Source organism: Anticarsia gemmatalis, chromosome 17 (genome assembly GCF_050436995.1).
Source record: "Anticarsia gemmatalis isolate Benzon Research Colony breed Stoneville strain chromosome 17, ilAntGemm2 primary, whole genome shotgun sequence".
Taxonomy (NCBI): domain Eukaryota; kingdom Metazoa; phylum Arthropoda; class Insecta; order Lepidoptera; family Erebidae; genus Anticarsia; species Anticarsia gemmatalis.
The window spans coordinates 1322986-1343280 of record NC_134761.1 but is presented as its reverse complement, the minus strand read 5'-3'; the positions used below and the strand labels follow the sequence as shown (position 1 = coordinate 1343280).

Sequence of the window (20295 nt, the reverse complement as noted above, 5' to 3'; positions counted from 1 at the left end):
CCAACAAAGTATCGTAGCAGACTCTTCAAAGGAAAACGTTGACAAATAACATTACTTTGTTGTTTATGAGTGAAAATTGTAATCTAAGATTAAAGTCATTATCAGCTATGTTTTTCCGTGGCGCAGTGGTTAAAGTCACCACGCCGCTACTATAGCATCGGGAGGTCGATTTCGATTCCCACACGGAACAATTATTTGTGCGATCCACAAAGTGCAGGAGTTGTCTTTTTAAAAATTAAAAAAAAAACAACTATGTTGGAGTCAGCTTCCAGTCTCACTGGATGCACCTGAATACGAGTATTTTACATGGAGCGACTGCCTATCGGACCTCCACAAGAATTACCTGGATTATCATTTATTGGCATTCGGTAAAACTAAGGTGCAAAAAGACATGACTGAGTGTAAGGTTTCCGAAGACGATGCCCAGAGCAGAGCGAAGTGGAGGAGTAATATAAGATAAGAAAAGATAAGGCTTTCTCCACTACCTTATGAGATTCGTAGCATGAAAGAGAGAGAACCTTCGGTAAGACATGTTGTCTGACTTTAAAAGATCTTAATTTCATCTCCATTTTACTCTATAACGAAGATAATAACGCTTATTAAGCTGCAATAAATGTTTTTTTCTAATTAAGTTGAGAAAGTAATTTAGAATACGGACGGTCTGGTCTCAGGAGAATAAGATGGAGATGGTATTAAAATAGTTTAATGCAATTTATTGTGAATGAAATGAGACTGTCTCTGCGGTCTGGATATCAATGTATACGACTGCTTGTCACGAGGTCTCAGGTTAAATTCCCAGATAAGGCAAAGTACTGGTGGTATTTTCTAGTTTCTATACATACATAAATTCACGTCTTCTTCTTATGGAGGTAGACAGAGAATAGAGAATTAAAAAGTGGTGGGTTTCTAGTTTATACTAGATATTTTCTCGACAGTAGCCGGGAGTATGGCTGCTCCCACCCAACATTGTTAAACCCACGTATCAACGTGGGTTTAACAATCTAAAACTGAGAAATGCGGAGGTATCTCAAGCACCCCTGCTTACACCTTTTGTTATGATAGGCGTGATGTTAGAATATAATAGTTTTAACAGCGTCGAGTGTCAATAAAACAACTAACATCAAACTATCATGATAAAATATCTCGAAAACTACAACCAGTCCCAAGCAATCAACGGAATGGTGGTTCTAAACAAACAGAAAATAAATCTGAACTAGTTCCGTCCCCTTTATTGTTATATTATGACAAATGTGAAGACACTCGGATTGCGGGACTACTTAGGGATGTAAGCGAAGCGATGCTAACGTTGCTCTTTGTGCCCAATTTACTCAGCTAAGAGGTTTTGTCTTGAGCGCTTTTCACCAAGTTTCTTTATATGAAGGTTAAATAGAACGGAATTTTGGTATGTGGGAAACTTAGTTTAGTTTTTGGAATATTCTTTGGTGGTATAAAGTTTTAAAAGGATTATGTGTGAATAGAGTTTTCTGTATTATGCACATTGTCACTTTGTCTTTTCAAACAAAATTGTTGCATTTTAAATAGGACAATATATTTGTTTGACTACAAGACCATTGACCAAGACAATATGATATCGAAATCAGGAGTTAATTATTTTGTCACTTAGTCTCATACAAGCAAAATTACTTGTGAAGTCTAAAAAAGACTTCAGTAGAAATAAAATACTACCCCATCCATTCAAAAGTCACCTTTTCGCATTCCAAAAAGCCTCAAAAACAATGCTCTCAAAAAAAATCTGACGCTTTCCAAAAAAGCCGAACGCGTAAACTGATTTATTACAAATCCCTATGAGCTATTCACTCTACACGCACCTGCTTCATACTTCATCGTTCACATAGCGATCCAGCTGACCATTGTTCGAAGTCAGCCTATAAAAAGTATCCCTGGTATGCCCTCTATTTCACAAAGCATTGTTCGACTCAGTTCAAACTTTTACACCGATAGATTTTGAAATTAAAATTGTGACGGGATTTTACATGTTTCGAAAAGTTTGTCAATTGTTTTGTAGGTAATTTTGGTAAATGATTGAGCTGGTATAGATAAGTAGTAATAATATTCCCGAGTATCAATTGTTAATTTCAAAATAAACTTCGGAGTTTTTGCCAAAAAAACGAATCGCGATGTACAACTTTTCATTCAATTATAATTAAATAAGCATCCATTAATGATATGTATTAAAAAAAGACAAATAATGATTTAACGTAAATGCATTACAAGTAATCAGAACCTTTTGCCATCGCGAACCTTATAGCGGAAATTTAAAAATCTTGACACTACATGATCCAACTCGAGAATTCAACCCGGTGATCTGCAGTCTTATACACTATCGCTCAGACGAATCAGCAAATATGATGGAAAAAATATGGAATATTATTCATTTCACCTTTTAGGGACGAAGGGGACGATAATAACCCAAAAGTTTAGAAAGTTCACACACTCCGTCATATTTTGATACTCAATAAAATGTGTCATACCATAAAATGGATGAATCTCTACTTAAATCATCAGATTGAGAGTAATGATGAATGTGAAAATTCAATTACTCGTTCCAGCTTCAGTCGTGACAAATATATATTTAAGTTTAAAACGAATTTTCATGTTGATCCAGGAATTAATGATGAATGGGATTTATTGGACGTTGTCCCTTTTCTGTTATATTGCCTTTTATTCGAAATAACTTTGACCGATGCCAATGTTTTTGATACGGCCTTCCAGGAAATTTTGTTTGCAGGATTTGTAGATACAGATTGTGTTTTTGTAATCTTTGTATTGTAAATGGAAACACTCAGAGAGTTAGATATAAAAATATGCATATTGTTATTGTCGTATTGGTAAAGTGGATCCTGGAATTTTGTAAATTCTATGCTTCTCACACACTAGGCTATTTTCTTATTTTTTCTGATACGTAAACAATGAAATTAATACTCAATGTATTTAAGTATTATTTGATGATATTTCTCATCTGAATGGAAACTCTCCGTAGTTCATTGACCAGGTAGGTACTTTTACAGCCAGATCAAATCGCCATCTGAGTTTGCGTCTCGAAACAATTTACACAAAAAGATACTTAAGGAGCCATAAATAAAATGAATAAATTTAACCCATTAATGTCCCACTGCTGGGCAAGGGTCTCCTCCCGTAATGAGGGAGGGGTTAGGCCTTGAGTCCACCACGCTGGCCAAGTGCGGGTTGGGGACTTTGCATGCCCTCAATAAATGTTATAAACAAATTTTAGGCATGCAAGGTTTCAAGGAGCCATACAGGAATAATAATATATAATCATTAGTCTTTTCTAAGACATTATATTAAAAGACTCGTTTAGTAGGTCAAAACTTAAATACTAGACCAAACTTTAGCCTTGAATCATTTAGATTATGTAACTTGAAAGAGCTACCAAAAAGGTCTCCCTAAACTTTAACTGCATGATAAGACAAATAAAATTTATTGTCTATTATGATACGAAATGGTTTTGGTAAAGCGTCGACACTTCAGAAGCTAAGTAGTTGATTTGTGCCTCCCCCTTTTTGTTAGTAGTTTAAACGTTTTTATCTTTGCCCTTAAGGCTTCCAAAATGGTTTTCTGTATTAATTATTTCGTCCCGTTTAAGTAATAGATAATCTCTTATTTAAGTACGTTCAGAGAGTTCTGAAGGTTTTGCGGTGTTGTTTAATTTTGATTGTATTTTGCTACGTCTGTTTATTATGCTTCATAGGTGCTGTATCTTATTGTTCTATTTTCATTTACTTTGCCCTTACTTCTTACACTTTCCTAGTTATGTCTGCCTGATTTGTGAAAGGAGGTTCTAAGTGTTAATCCACTTATCCGTCTTAACTACTTTGATCAAAATGTGGGCTAGATTCCTTCTAACGTACATTAACTCATAAAAAATATTAATTCCACTACTAAAAATTTAATAAGCAAATGTTACGTATTAAGATTAGATTCATACTAAACAAAGCGACTTATCGAAATTATAACATTAAAAGAAATATGTTTTTATTTTGTCAATGTTTTTAAAAAAGAGCTGTTGCTAAGCTTTTGTTTTAAACAAGTTTTTATAAATTCCAGAATCGGGAAAATTTTAGCTGATTTAATAAAGAAATGTAAGATAATTTGGTTCTGAAGTCTTCCCTTTTCGAATTATTGAGTACGTAGAACTAATTTCTTCAAGAGGTTCACAGAATCCAGATATCTGTCATCCATTTTCTCAGAGCAACGTGTGATCTTAATTTGATTAGCTGTCAGATTTAGAATCGAATTTATTTCTAGAATGATCTCGATTAATGGTCTTAATGCCAATTTGCGATATATAACTTAATTTAGTCTTAATTGAAAGTTTAGTGACATGGAACCTTATATCAATAAGGTTCTTTAGCAGTCATTTTTTTTTTAAAAAGGTTGTATACTATTGCATACTGTTTGCTCTGGCATTCCACTGCTGGGCAAGGGACTTTCTTCGTTTTAGTGTTGTGATACCGTAAACCATTTGTTCTAAACGAAATATTTCTCATTTGTTCAAAATCACACTAACCCAGAAATACCTCAACGAAAAATAAACTACACCGCAAACATTTTTGCATAACAAAATTATTAGCGCGCTTGAAAATATCTTGAAGCGAAAAAGTCTTATCTAAGAAGGATCATTGAAGCGTCGCCGAAGCCTTCCGTATGCACTCCAGCGGCACTCAAATATCAAGCAGACCTTTATGAATAAATCAACTCAATTTGCCTCTATTTTCCTTACCAATATTTTCATAGCTATCAGTAAGCGATATTTAATTCATCCTTTGAACACCATTAATCGTTCTATTGGTATTAAAATTGCTCAAAGTAATTTAATTTGTAGTAATAAGATCAAAATTCATGGAGATTACTTTGGAATTGCGTGACTTTCATATTTAATGTTTTGGTTTATGGATTAATTAGTTTATGTTATACTGTTATACCATTATTAGGGTCTTTATTCTCAATGTTTATAGTAGTAGTAAAAATAAACGGCTTTATTTTATTGCTTTAAAAATAGGAGATGCATCAGTACATACCTACAAACATAATATCACGCCTTTTTCCCATGGGGGTAGGAAGAGACCAAAGAAAGATCACTTGGCGCGATCCTTAAAAAACTTCTGCTTTATTCACATGCCGTACAGGAAAAAAAAGGATACTAGAGAGAAATATATAATTTTATTTTTTTAGCGTCTTAATTAACCTAGATAGATTCTTTGATAAAAAAATCTATTAAATCTCTAAGACTTATTATCATAAATTGCATCCCATTATTTTCTTAACGTAATCTAGTCCCACAATTTGCTTGTCAATATTGCCAACAACTAGAAAAGAACCGAGCATATCCCAAGTTAATAATCTCGAACTAATTCAACTAACTTCCCTCAGGAAGAAATGGCGGAGAAAAGAAGAAGACTAGTTCTTAATCCCATTGACATTTCATTTCATTCCCGTACCACAACAACTAAAACTAATTTATTTCCTCGAAGATAAAGATTCCGCTTGTCTGTCCCTGGAATCGAATCTCGGTACTCGTGATTGCATTCAGGCACTTGAATTGCGATAGGAAAGCAAAAGAGGAATTTAATTTTACCCGCCAATTGATGTTTTTTTCACAAAAAAGGTTTTAAAGAGGATTGTGGGGAATCAGTTATTTTAAACGATTTCTTCCATTCAAAAGTGTTTTTCACTTCAGACGATTAGTTTGCATCGTTTACAAGAGATATTGAAATTGAAAGAACTTTTGTAGATGAATTTATAAAGTAAGTCAAAGCGTTTGGTGGAGAGATTAATTTCTCTCGTACAGTTATTGAATTAGAAACTTTTACATGACTAAACTCTCGATTGATTCGGCGTCTTAATATCGAATAATTTTCTATACATAATTTCACAAAGGATGTAAATAAATTCGAAAGTTTTGTCCAAAAATTACAATTATAATTTTTTCTTTGAAACACGGAAGCAATTTGCTTACTTTTCTTCTTGTTGTAAACAGGAAACAAAATTTAATTATATTTTTTTGTTTTTTAATAAGCATGTCAAATGTGAAATTATAAGAGAATGTATTCTTTTGTATTGCTTTGACATGTAATTTACGCGGTAATTATGGTGGTTACCACATCACCACCAAATCTATACTAATATTATAAAAAAAAATATTTATTTATAACTAATAAATATAAATATTATAAAGCTGAAGAGTTTGTTTGTTTGTTTGTTTGTTTGTTTGTTTGTTTGTTTGAACGCGCTAATCTCAGGAACTACGGGTCCGATTTGAAAAATTCTTTCAGTGTTAGATAGCCCATTTATCGAGGAAGGCTATAGGCTATATATCATCACGCTAAGGCCATTACGAGCGGAGTAGCAACGAAAAATGTTACAAAAACGGGGAAAAATTTCACCCATTCTCTCTTTTGTGACGCAAGCGAAGTTGCGCGGGTCAGCTATAGAAAAATATTTATGTGATCCATCAAAAGCTGTTTCGAATTTTCAAGTGTAGGTACTTTGTATTCGCTGTTTGTGGATGTAAAAGTCCTCAAAAAACAATGTGCGTTATGATGTATTGAAATATTTACTAATACAAATTTTGTGGGACTTAAATTCTGCTTAGATAATCTATTTTATTATGCTATCCATGGATAGTATTGGTTAGATTAACTTATCATTCATTGAATTTGAAAAAAAAATTAACTATCTGTCATTATTCTACTGAAGATTAGCAAATCTAACCATGGATAACGGTTAAGCAGTCAAGTACTTCTCCTTATAATAAAAATAGAACTACCCAACTATAAGTACTAAGCCATAATATATCTCTATTGCAATTAGCAAAACTTTTCAAAGAAAAAGTTGGAGACATTCCCTCGTATTGTGAACAATTTCGCGAAACCATTTAAACAACTAAGTAATAGTTCCTTTGTGGACTTAACGGGCTTAAGTCGTTAACTGGATTGTCGATAGGACTACAAGGAAACTACCGTTTGGACTAAGTACTATAATTGTGAAGGAATTGTTGGGAATAAAGGAGTAATGTGAAACTAGTTTCAAAGATGTATTTCTTGACATAGTTCTACCTTCAGAATTTTGGGCTATCCTATGTTCATGTGAATGTTTGTGAAGATGTTTGTCACTTAGAGATTTTTAGCAAATTTTGAAGAAAATACTGTTAAATTATCCTGTAATACTGTTATATTATTACCAAAGGAATTCTTTGGTTGCTCGAAAACGTGCTTATAATAAAATTAATTTGTTTGCCAATAACTCTTATATACCTAATATTTATTAACAGTATAATAGTTGTCCTAACAATTTTCAAATTATTTAACAGCAATCATTGTAAAACAAGTAAATTATAAAAATAATCTATATTTTAGACACCAATACAATCAATGAAATAATATCACCGCGCTAAGAGACCTTTTTTTTACTTAAAAAAAACAATAACAGACATGATCAAAATCAAAGTCGTATTTACCAAAACCCTCAAAATAAGAAAATCCCAAACCAACTTCTAATTTCGCTGGATAATGATTATGTTCAGAACCGAATTCAGAATCTTGTTCTATCCAAAATTTAATTAAACTTGCAAAATCTCACTCAATCAATTTCCTTAAAGTTTTTGGCCCAGCCATTGTGCCCAACACCTTACTTTTTGTCTGCCTTTGTGAACAAACCTTTAATTTCAAAGTTTGATACTGCCTCCGACTTTAAAGTTTAAACTAAGGCTCTAGTTTCAAGATAGAGCTGATCGCTGCTCGGGTCATTTGAGTTTTGAAGGGTAAGGTTGAATAAGGTTTTGAGTTAAAACTGATTTTGAGTAGAGATATTCTTATAAAAGCCTCTTGCAATATTACTATAAATTTTTAAAACATTTAAGTTTTATTTATAACTACGCTTATGTGTATTTGGAAGTATTTTCACTCGACAGTGGGTTAAAATGATGGGCAAGTAAATTAGTCACAGACGAACTTTCTTAACAAAAATAATTTAAATCTATATCTATACACCTCAATAAAATCTTCAGAAATTCATTCTATTATCTACGTTTTAAGCAGAACCCCTAACTAAAATTCTTAGTTCATGCTATTTAATAAACGCCGACTACATCACGAATGACGTCACCATTTATTGAATTTCCAAAGCCACCGTCTGACATTATTAACCAAGATGAATAAATCATAACATTAAAACCTAGAAACTATGACATCACTCAACCCCAACAAAATTTCATCAAAGCAAAAAATCCAACAAATTTTCAATACCAACTAACCTTAAAAGTTAGTTACTGCTTAAACCAAACTGACTTGCCCCCGGTTTCTGAGTACATTTAGCGGTAGTTTATCTATTCAATAGCGTTTTTTTTTGTATGAGTTTTAAGGCTATTCAATGGATAAACTGCCGCTTAACGTACCTCAGAAACCGGGGGTTAGTAATTAAAATTTCTGGACTTAAGCCATTTTCTTCACGTAACAAATACTGACTTTGTTGCCAAAGACTGAAACTGAAAGACTGAAACTGTACGAAGACGCATGAAACTTGTATCGAAAATCTTTGAGAACAAAGCAGTCGGATTTCCTTACAGAACTGTGGCTTACGTGAAACTTATATTCCTTGTTGAAAGGGTAAGTGAGACTTGGTGTGACATGCTATCTGGGTTATAGAGTGATTCGAGGAATTGAGGTACTATTGTGGTATAGGTTGGTGTTGATGGATACAGGTGGTTGTTGTTTGGTTTGTAAATTAATTAATGATGTTATATTATTTTAGTAATTTAGTACAAGCTGCTTTTGATTATGATGAAGAGATTATAGTGATTGATGAAGGACGGGTTTTAGTTGCCATTTATACCACTTTTAATGGTCACGTAAAAGATAATAATTAAATTAGTAATATGATTATAAAGTTTTACACAAAAAACTCAATTCATACATTTTGCTACTCTGAACATGATTACGTATAATATTAATTAGATCGAACGTAAGCCATTAAAAACTAAACGAATCAGCAAACATTACAAAAACCATAAACTTTATAACAGTACCAAATTATATAACACAATACAAAAGTATCCATAAATTCTAACCATCTTATTAACCGAAACTTTAACTTTATATAAATAAGGGATGACTAGGCTATTTCAATAACTCCAGAGCAAACTTTAGTTTGACCTACAAAGCCCACGCAAGCCGGACACGACGTACCTAATAAAACATAAGCAGCTGCTACACTTTATGTTTCGTTCATCCCAAAATCAGCATGAGATTTTTACATCCATTTATTAGCTCAATGCCTACGTAATTGCGGTCTTCGATTCAATTTGGAGGGTCAGACCATATGTTGCGAGGCTTTTAAATACGAAATAGCCTTATATGTAACGTATCGCCGTGATTTCAACCGAAATACTTAAGTCTGTATAGAAAATACTTACCGAAAATTCTCCAGACTTAGGATTCTAGGCATGCTCTGTCATCCAAAGCTCTTATTAAACTGTGACCCAAGGATTATGTCGAAGAAAATATTTTGCGAAATATTTTCTGTACCCATATTAAGTTTCTTGACATTCCTCCAAGATTCTATATTAATTGGGGTCCTTAATTACATTAGCATATAAATATCGGAGTTCTTTGAACTCAAGATGTACTGATATTTTTCAAAGAGAATTTTCTTCAAATTATTTTCGTTGTTTTTGAGCTAAGTTTGCAGAAAACATGACTTTAATAATTGTAATTATTTCCTTTAGATTTAAATTAAAATGTTTTTAAAGTAACATTTATTTTGAAGGTAAATTAAATAGATAAATGTCTTCTTTTAAAGAAAAAGCTATATATTTCGTGCTCATTGAAGGCGATTTTAACGAGGTAATTAGTCGAATAGTTTATAGTTTTACTACAACTTTATTTCTGAGTAATTTGTTACTTAGAGAAAACACGCAAAGTTAGTTTCTTATTGAGATATTATTTCAAACTGAACTAAGAGATTGGAATTATTTGGTTACCACACAACTTTTAAGCAATGACATGTAATATCTGTTTAATTTCGGCGTATCCATTTCTTATAATACAATATTAATATTATAATATAATTAACCGAATTGTCAGAGCGTGGAACAAACTTCCAAAGAATGTAGTCGAAGCTGAAACTGTTTATCAATTCAAAAATAGACTGGACAAATATTTATTTAATGAATGATAACAGCATAGTGAATTACCAGGATACAGGCATTAACCAGTTGTATACAACTGCATGCATGCTAATAAATAAATATTCAAAAAGTCGTACTTCTGGACAAAGCTTCTTCTGCCTTCTCCATTTCTTCCAAACTATCCTTATAGTCTGATTTGCATGTCCAATTCCTATCGAATATAAAATAGCAATAAGAAAAAATATAAATAAAGGCACTTACGATACAAAATCTAATTAGCCCAACTTATTCCTCAAACCAAAATACCCTAACAAAAAAAACTCCTGGCAACAATCTCAAAATGTTTTCCTTGATCGATTGCCTATCCAGTCTGTGAACTGGGTCGCTCCTGGTTTACTTATAGTTCACTTAATGAACTAAGTCGGGCCATCGAATACCCCCTAACCCCCCCCCCCCCCTCCACCACACCCTTGGCTACTACCCAACTCTTGGACAGTTTGGAAAAAAAGTCCCAACTGAAAGTGCTATCAACTTTTCTTAGCTGTCCTCTTTTAAAGAAAAGTGAAGCTATTCATTTTTTTAATTGAAGATGGTATGTCTTTTTCGATTGTAAAATAAGTTTTTTATTGCTAAAGGATGAGCAGAATACTTTTTTCACAATGACAGGATTGTTACGTGTACGTAAATGTGTAAAAAAATACGCCAACGTTTTGTCGTTACTTTGTTCAGTACCATGCGTTAGAGACGAGTCAAATACAGGAAACTAGCCAACGACATGCTCCTAAAAAAATGGAATAAACTGTACATTAATAAATTTAATCTCACTAATTTTACTTTTCTACTGCTGGGCATGGGTTTCCTCACGGAAATGGAGAAGAAAAAAACGTCTACGGTCACTATCAAAATGGTACGCAAAGCACTAATTATTAGATTGTGTGTATAAAAAGTGTGCCATACTGGCATTGTTATAATGTTACAAAATTGTCCCAAAACAGGCTAAAAGCAAAGATCGATAACAATTACACGTTAATTTAGCTAGTGTTCTAAGGTCAAGTCTAATAAATGGGAATCTTAATTCCATTAATCTTCTGCGATCCATCACTTACGTTTATTAAGAGTAAGAAATGAATTGTTACTTTATTCTCTTAGTGATACCAGGCCAGAATAATAATATTAGGTACGTTTCATTCCATATTATAATATTAGTAGGATTAATTTCTAAATATTATTTGCCTAGCATCGTGATCTAGCATGCAATTTATTGGTATTTTTATTTACTTCTGTTCATCTACAAGAATAAGAGCAGTAAAAACAAATTGACAACAGCAAATTGACTGGCTTTCATAGCGCAGTGGTTAATTCGGTCGTCACGCCACGACCAGCGTGTCGAGAGGTCGTGGGTGGTTTCCACGCGAAACAAATATTTGTGCGATCCATAAATAGTTGTTTCGGGTTAGCTTTGTGTCCGTTGTTTGTATGTTCGCTAAAGTCCCTACGACACAAGTGCCATTTTTAGTGCGAAAGAAACATAATCAAAAATCACTTGAGAGTTATATTTCAAAATTAACAGTTAGATCTCCATGTTAAATTTATCCTGCAATTAAAGCATTTCTTTTGCTGTAATTATTCCTCACGTAAAAGCAAATTAATCAATCAAAAATTTTCTTTTCTAAACACACATATTTGTTAATTGAAAGATCCATACAGCATCTGCACTCCGAAGATAAACTAGCAGAATGTGTTTTAATTAAGACTGGAACAGAGGATTGCAAATTATTACAGTTTAGTAATCCTCTCTGGGTATTATTGAACCGTCCCTTCGATATTGGTCTTAGATAATAAGAATCGTGTGTATAGAGCCTTCGTCATACTTTTGTTAATCCAAAGAAAGTAGTCTGGGTTGATTTTGAAGACTTGATTAAGCATTTGCTATCAGTTTAGAGGACTACAATAAATAAAGATTTTATTGATATTTTTGTTATTATTCAAGATAATTAAAGCCTATGAAATAAATATCTTTCTTAATTTTTACTTTGTATTTTCCAATAATTAAAAATACTTCTATAAATACCTGAAAGGCAAGTGGAATTCTTTGTGTCGTTAGCCTTTACTTTATGTTTAAATGTTCGTAAAATTATCTTCGACCAAAAAAAATATTTTTGAATTTTTGCAATTAACTATACGACAGTTTTTAATGGGAAAAAATACTACTCATGGAGGTATTCTCATACTATAAAGTTTTCAGCGCCTGAAAGATTTATTTTATCGATTTTTCCATACAAAACTCCATAATTGTTTAATTACCATTTATTGGTCTATTGAATCTATATACTAAAACTAACCAGCTAATTTCAAACTGTAATTTATCTCAAACAACCGGCTCATGGAATCGGGGATTACAGGATACCATAAAATTTACGGCATATCCATGGTAATTACTGAAGGCTTATAGGGACTATCCCGATCACTTTCACAACTATTGCCAACTAATATACGTTTTATTCCTCCTATATGTAACGTACAGATCACTATTGCTGGGGTGGGGATAGATAAGAGCTTTTATTTGTAATATAATATCGAATGTTGACATCGTTTTGAGTTTGGTGAAAAAGAACTGAAAATTGATGACGATTTTTATCGTTGTAGTGCAAGTTTATTCTGGAAAAAATGTTATTATATGATTTGAGAATACAATACCTAAGTAAATGCTGGCAGATTTTTAATTTTATGATTTGCTAATTTCACAAAACGTTACCAAAATTTTACATAAAGATACCTCAATACGATTTCAAGTTTAAGCCCGAATGTTTAATTATCAGTTAACTGAATTTGAGGAATAATTATTTTCTTGACAGACGGTTAATGTAAAAAATGTCAAAGTTGTCAGTTACTCACATTTATCATAACATCTATACCTACCACTGACCACTGACCACTGACCTACCAGAGACACAAAACCCACGGTGTCACACACTGTCGACCAACGCAACTCGCCGCACGCGATTACATCTTATTCCTCCAACCAATATCAACCTTAACCCCCAAAATGTCAATTTAAACTGAACCCGGACCCTAGTTTATACAGCCTCTTGACATAATGACCACGCTTAACGGCCATTGGAGTCTATTCCCATTGAATACACTCATTAGGGCTCCCATTCACCCACGGTATACAGGTCCCTTTTCAATCGTTCTATAAATAGGCAATATCGATCACTCGCTTTTTTATAAAGTTATTGGAGTGAAATAATTTATGGCGAAGTTTTTTTATGGTTTCTTTTTCTTGTTGTGTGTTGTGGGAATGGTTGTTTGTTTATATTTTTTTCTTAAATGCTTGGCAGTCTGTTAGATTGAACATAATGATATGTTTTTGATTTTAAAAGCTGTTGGATATCTAATTTATTTCACATAACATTCCAAAATACTTTTTATAGAGATTTTTTAATGGAGTGAAGGATGTGAATGAGGCAAGGAAAGTTTATAAGGATCGTACCAAGCGGCTTTCTTTGGTCTCTGCCTACCTCTATGGAAAAAAGGCATGACATTAGTAATGTATGTATATCATAGGTGATAGAAAATGCTGCAGATGTCTTCCGTAAACCCTCTTGCAACAAAGAGTAATTTTTATATATTATGTATTTATATGTAAGCTTGAAATAAATTTCTCAAACACGAAACTTAAATTTCTTCAAGGCACAAACTTTAACATTTCAACTCTTATATAACACCACAAATGTCACAAAATCAACCTAATCATTTAATCATAACATACAATTTTGACTTACAGTTCACACGCTTAGTACCCGTAGCTTAAAGCTAAATGCTTGTTTGACAACTACTAATGACGAGAGACGATGTCAACTATGTATAGAGATATTAAGACAATTAGCTCAACTATGTGGTGTAAATTCTAAGGCAAATAGTGTACATGGATGTTATGTTGTTGTGGAGTGTTTATAGAAACTATAGGGAATAAGTGTATTGAAACAGTAGAGCTCATCGCTTAGTTCACAACAGCCGCGCGAATCGATCTCTGAGGTTAAGCCACGCTTGCCGAGGTTGATCTGTGGATGGGTGACCATCTTATACATATCGAGTTCCTCCGCGTTTCGGAAAGCACGTTAAATTGTGGGTCCCGGCTGTCATTTCCACAGATCTTTGACAGTCGTTAACAATAGTCAGAAGCTTGAAAGTCTGACAACCAGTCTTATCTAACTTAAATTCGGTAACTTAAATAAGTATCTTCTATAAAAAAGACAGACTCTATTTTACCACAATAACTCGTGGATGAATTCAGCTAGTAATTAAAAATGATAACGGATTATGATAATATACTTTTCTTTTTTAAGACGCTCTTTTAAATCATAGTAATCTTAGTAGGTTCGCAACAAAAGCTTTGACCATGCTTTCAATGTATCTACTTTAAAACATCGGATTAATTTAACACTTTATATAGCTTATAACGAGAGCGTGATTACTCGTGATAAGATATATCTTAAAAAGAAATGCCAAAAAGCTTTTTAGGGTAAACTATGGATGTACGCGTAAGCATAGTTAAAACTAAAAAGATGTCCCATTTTATGTGGCACACTTGCTTGGAAAGCGTCCAAGACGGCAGGTTATGATAGGAAATAAATAGCCGGTTATAGAAGCTTTAAAATGGTTTAATTGATGGGAAACTGCAAGGTTTTAAAGCATTTTACGAGAGGGTATTAAATTCTGTTATAGATTGATTGAAGCCTTACTCTCGTCCAATAATAACGTATTACGTATGTATCTCAGTTGACAACTAGTGTACATGACATGACATGTAGTAGATTACTAGCATACATAGCTGCTTTGACATAACATAGTACTTACCGTCATTTTAGAAAAGAAGCAATGTACTGAATAGTTGCTATCGAACGAATATTAATTGAGATTTTCAATTATATACTTAACTAGCTGACCCGCGCAACTTCGCTTGCGTCACATAAGAGAATCATAATTTCCCCCGTTTTTGTAATATATTTCACTGGTACTCTGCTCCTATTGGACGTAGCGTGATGATATATAGCCTATAGCCTTCCTCGATAAATGGGCTATCTAACACTGGAAGAATTTTTCAAATCGGACCAGTAGTTCCCGAAATTAGCGCGTTCAAACAAACAAACAAACAAACAAACAATCAAACAAACAAACAAACTCTTCAGCTTTATTATATTAGTATAGATAAACGTACAACGCAAAATTTTATAAAAACCCGAAGGTTACGTTTCAAGCAAAGGTTCTTTTTTTTTTATTTCACCATCTCTCCAGATTTGATATTAATAATTTGAAACTTCTATTCACAAAAATCTCTTTGAATACAAGCCTCCCGCAAGTACTCAATAAATAATAAAATACTTATTGATTCCCAATTAGATAAACCAAGATTAGACAAGATCAATTCAAGTATAAACATTTAGTAGCACAATGCTCTACTACTATCGACAAATGACATCCGGCTTGTCATCGAGAAATTTTGTATGAAAATTTGATCAGCGCCTCTGACGGGCGTCGTAGGAACTATTTTGACAGTACATACACATTTAGAATGTCAAACTTTCGCTACTCGACAGTACCGACTGTACAAAATTGCGATACAAAACATTTTTCAAACATTTCGCCTCAAAATTCCAACCAATATTCAAGGTAATGAGAAAGGAACCTAGTTACCTAAACAGTTTACTAAAACCAGTAAAATATTCAAAAGAGAAGAAACAAAAAATAAAGTATTTGAGAAGTTCCCAAGTGTCGTGGAACTCGGTACAAATTCAATCATAATGGTAGCAGCAACAAAATCAATTTTAACTTGCCGTAGCGTCGCCGAGAAATGTAAGAACTCAATTTATAGTTCATTTCAGTTGAGATAATAGTGACGTCATATTTTGGAAAACAGGATTTTATTAAACCCTAATCTTACTCAAGGTAAAAACCAAACCAATTATAAATTCTTTGCTACACATACACATTTTTTTTTCTTTTTTTTTCCCATAGGGGTAAGCAAAGACCAAAGAACGCCACTTGATACGACCCTTACAAACTTCTGTTTTGATGAAAACTGTTCTGATAGAACAATGTTATAAAAAGAAAAATAATCTTGTGTTAACACAAGCCATTGTAAGATTCATTATTTTAAATTGTCCTTATTTAAATCCTGTCTGTAATAATCGCGTAGTAACGCTACTGTAACTTTGGTGTCCCACATACAATCCAATTATTAATTCAATAGTCCCGCATTACAGCCAGAATACTGTAAACAACAAACCACTATAAGAATTACATGAGTAATGCCATAAAGCCTTAATACACGTACAAAAAACTACTCAAACTAAAAAAGAAAATAACATGACTAGAATAATCTATCTACTAAACTATAACCCCCTATAACCATAGTCACACAACATCACACAAACATCTGAAATGAAACTTTATTGTCATACGAATAAGGTTTAAAGTCTATTGTGCTATTTCCTACACAATATCTTCTAAACAATATCCTTGTACAACTATACTTATGTTCTAACTACATTTTTAACACAGACAAAATTAAGCCTTACCCATCACAAGATAAGGTCTGAAATCTATCACATAATTGTATCACATGTGTCAATGTGAAACAAACTGTATGATATGTTAATAGAGTGTATTTTTGTTCACAGGGTGGTGTTCTGTGGCGTTATACAGAGTGTTGCGAGCCGTGAAAGTGGGATTATGCATGGGCACGTGAACTAGCGATGTCGGTGGCTTTTCTGTTCGCGGCGCTGGGCGCTTTGGCACTTGTCACTCGCACAGGTAAGGGGTGTTCTATTTATGTGCAACCATGTAGCATTAATGCGGGTAGTTCACGCTTTGAAGACGTAAGACTGTTTGGGTAAAAGTACGATTTGAATAAGGATGTTAGTTAGTTTGACTGGAACTATTTATCAGTAAAAGGCAAAACTAGGAGAGACTTACAATTTTCCAATCTTTTGTAAAAGTCGCTTGAATTGTAAAAGAAACAAATATCCAAACTCATTCCGTTAATTGATGTAAAAGATTGTTACATTTTCACGGCTATACTGTCGAACCCATTGTTAATACCTCATGGGACAGCTATTTAGATTGAAAATCCTTTTAAGTACACAAAAAATCATTTTAGCCAGTAAATACATAGATGCTATATCGACTTATAAAAGCAACTATTTTCGAACTACCCAACTACATCTATAAGTCTTCCATGTAGAGTATACTAACATATCCAGTCAAGTATTAACCACGAACCCCACAGTATCCGTAACGCAGCTGACCAAAGACGAAAGTTTTAACGACATCCTATTACTTCAGAATGCTGTACACTTTTATATAGAACTCCGCTTCAATAGTGCCTCGAGAGGTGCTAAGAATAGACCCTGGCTCTATTCATGATTTGGTACATGCATGTGAAGTTTCTGTCTCACATGTTCGTGATACGCTAGACAGGGATAAAAAATATTTTTGTATAAGCTTTAGAACAGTTCTTTAAGGTATGCTCAGTCTCGCACTTGGCCAGCGTGGTGGATTCAATGTCAAACCCCTTCCAAATAGGAGAAGACCCTTGCCCAGCAGTGGGACTTAAGTTTATTATTATTATTCAATTTAAACTTTGCTTAGGTGTGCTTAGTTTTTCAGTTTTTTTTTAATGATATTAACTGCTCATCTCTGTCTATCAATGTTGCTTATATTTTGTACTTCAATTACATCAAAGTAGAATAAATTAGGCTCTCGTTACTAACTGCCTTTTAAGTCACATCACTACCTAGAGTATTCAACAATTACGATGAAAAATATATTCATTTATTGTAGGAAACAATAAAAAATTAAATCTAGTATACCATCCAACCAAAGGCGCCTTTTCAAATAGAACAAAGCACTTCAATATCAAATCCATATAATACACCCTCCTTTAAATAATTCACAAAAAAAGCATTTAGTTGATTACTGGAGCGTTTAAAACGCAGCCTCTGTGACGAAATACGATGTCTAATCCCTCCCGAATTCTTTGTTAGCCGTTAGCGGAATGAAATCGTCGTTTACTTAAGCTGTGCTCTCTGCCTGACCTCGTTCGGAGCCGTCAATAACCGACATTCTGTTTTGAGGTTTGAGTGACAGGCGGACGCGGGAGCGGCGAAAACATGTTAGTGTTTTGGCCAAAGTCCAGAAGAGTAGGATTAGAAAATGTAGGTACAATTTTTTGGTTAGGTTAGCTGTCTTTCATAGATAGTGGAAAAAAATACGATAGAGGTATTGATTAAAGTGAGGTTAAAGTTTTAAATTTTAGTTAAATTCATGTTTATATTGTTTATTCGTTAATGTGTTGGTATTAGTCAAATGATTTTGGAAGCTTTTGTTACTTTTTACTTTAATTATTATAAATTTATATTCAGTCCTAACAATATCTACTTATTATGAGCAAGACTTTGGCAAATTAAATCATTATACTCTTAGCTGAGCACACAACCAGCAAGGACTCCTTTTGGATTGGGTTCAATTATGTCACTGTAGCGCAGTGGGTGAGAGAAAAAAAATACAGAGGCTGAGCATTTTAGATGAACCTTTTACGAGTACAAGTTTAATATATTTTCGTTAACTGCCCATTGCATCACTATTGAGCATAAAACATCATCAACATGTAAGTTTTTAGAAACTTTGACATCTAAAAGACGTTGTAATAATCGCATCAGTTTTCAACTTAAATTAACCTCCTTGCCCTTTGTTATTGAGACGAAATTCCTCCAAAATCGTCAGTTCTTTTCAAAAGCGTTTTCAATTCAGAAAAATGGTGTTTTATTAAACAGAAGAATTTTGTTAATATGAAAGGTGGGGGTGACAGAGATGGGTATCCGGACGTTTAGGCTACCGTTTGATAGATTACTCTCTGGAAGTGATAGGGACAATTGAAACGATCCAATTGGACAGTTTTCTGGGAAACGGATTCCGGAAAACACTTTAGAATTGTAGAAAATTGAATGGTAATTAGAATAAAAATCTATTGACTACTACAAAGTGTAGAAGATGTTAAAAAAGAGCTTTATTTTTTATTCTTAGTACTTTCACACTTTTGGATGTTATTTTTTTATGTAACTTATCATATCGGCTATTATTTACTAACATCTACAATTGAGATTCCTTATTAGCCTCTTGTCATTCTATAAAATATTTACAATTTGTTTCAACTTGCTTGTGTTTATTAATATGTATTTCCTATCACTAACCTATCACTAATTTACTTGAACAACAACAATTCAGCAACCAATACCTCAATTTCAAAATCAAACTAACTCGACTACCACATATGACCGTACATCTATTATATAAACCACAAGTAACCACATACATACACCTACTACGTCTGGTAAAAGAAATGAGCATTTAGGGCGCTCAGCCGAGGAAAGAGGGAACGATTAGCCTAAGGGCATTTCAAACGGCACCTACATCCTGTACTCGGGATTACATCACGGCTCACTGACAATTGGGAGGCTGAGACGAATAAATCTTCGCTCTTGTACGGCTAGTTATCGTGTTCCGAGATTTTGTTGGAAACACAAAATGGGAAAGGAGTTGGGTTTTTTCTTTATTTGTTCTTGACACGGATGTTTAATGTTCAACTGATTTTATTTTTTTATATCATTTGACTAAACATATTGCTCTGTGCCACGATTCTTGAGAGTCGGCACTTTCGAGTATCGAGAGTTGGACGTTTATGATGTACTGCAATAATAATGCCTCCAGCTACCGCTCAAGGCGCTGATTAGTAGCACGATTTTCTACGGTCGGTACTTTCGAGTATCGAAAGTTTAACACGTAAAATGTACTGCAAAAATAGTTTCCGCTCACAAGAGGCGCTGAACCGATTGTCATATATAAAAATCTAAAATTTATCTAAGTTTCGTATGTATCCCAGTTTAATAATAATATGAAAAGACAAAAAAAAATCTAGTTACAATGTTCCAAATCAAAAGCAAAGTTTTGTGAATCTCTTCTCCGTTTGGATATTTTCCAAAATAAGTAAATATATTCTTACTTCAAAGTAGTCTAATGGATTTTTAATTAACAGTAAGCAAATAAATACAAGATGCATTCGTATTGAC

The 20295-nt window shown here is 33.4% G+C and overlaps 1 protein-coding gene across 4 annotated transcripts in view; it reads left to right on the top strand.

Annotated features, from left to right (window-relative positions):
• The window catches only part of LOC142980038 (zwei Ig domain protein zig-8-like), a 248613-nt gene that overhangs the window by 187870 nt on the left and 40448 nt on the right, over window positions 1-20295 (top strand). For all 4 annotated transcript variants that reach the window (XM_076125312.1, XM_076125314.1, XM_076125311.1 and 1 more), the window contains one exon: window positions 16849-16981. In XM_076125312.1, coding sequence (XP_075981427.1) covers window positions 16924-16981 — 58 coding nt within the window. In that variant the 5' untranslated portion in view covers window positions 16849-16923. The remainder of the gene's footprint in view (window positions 1-16848; window positions 16982-20295) is intronic.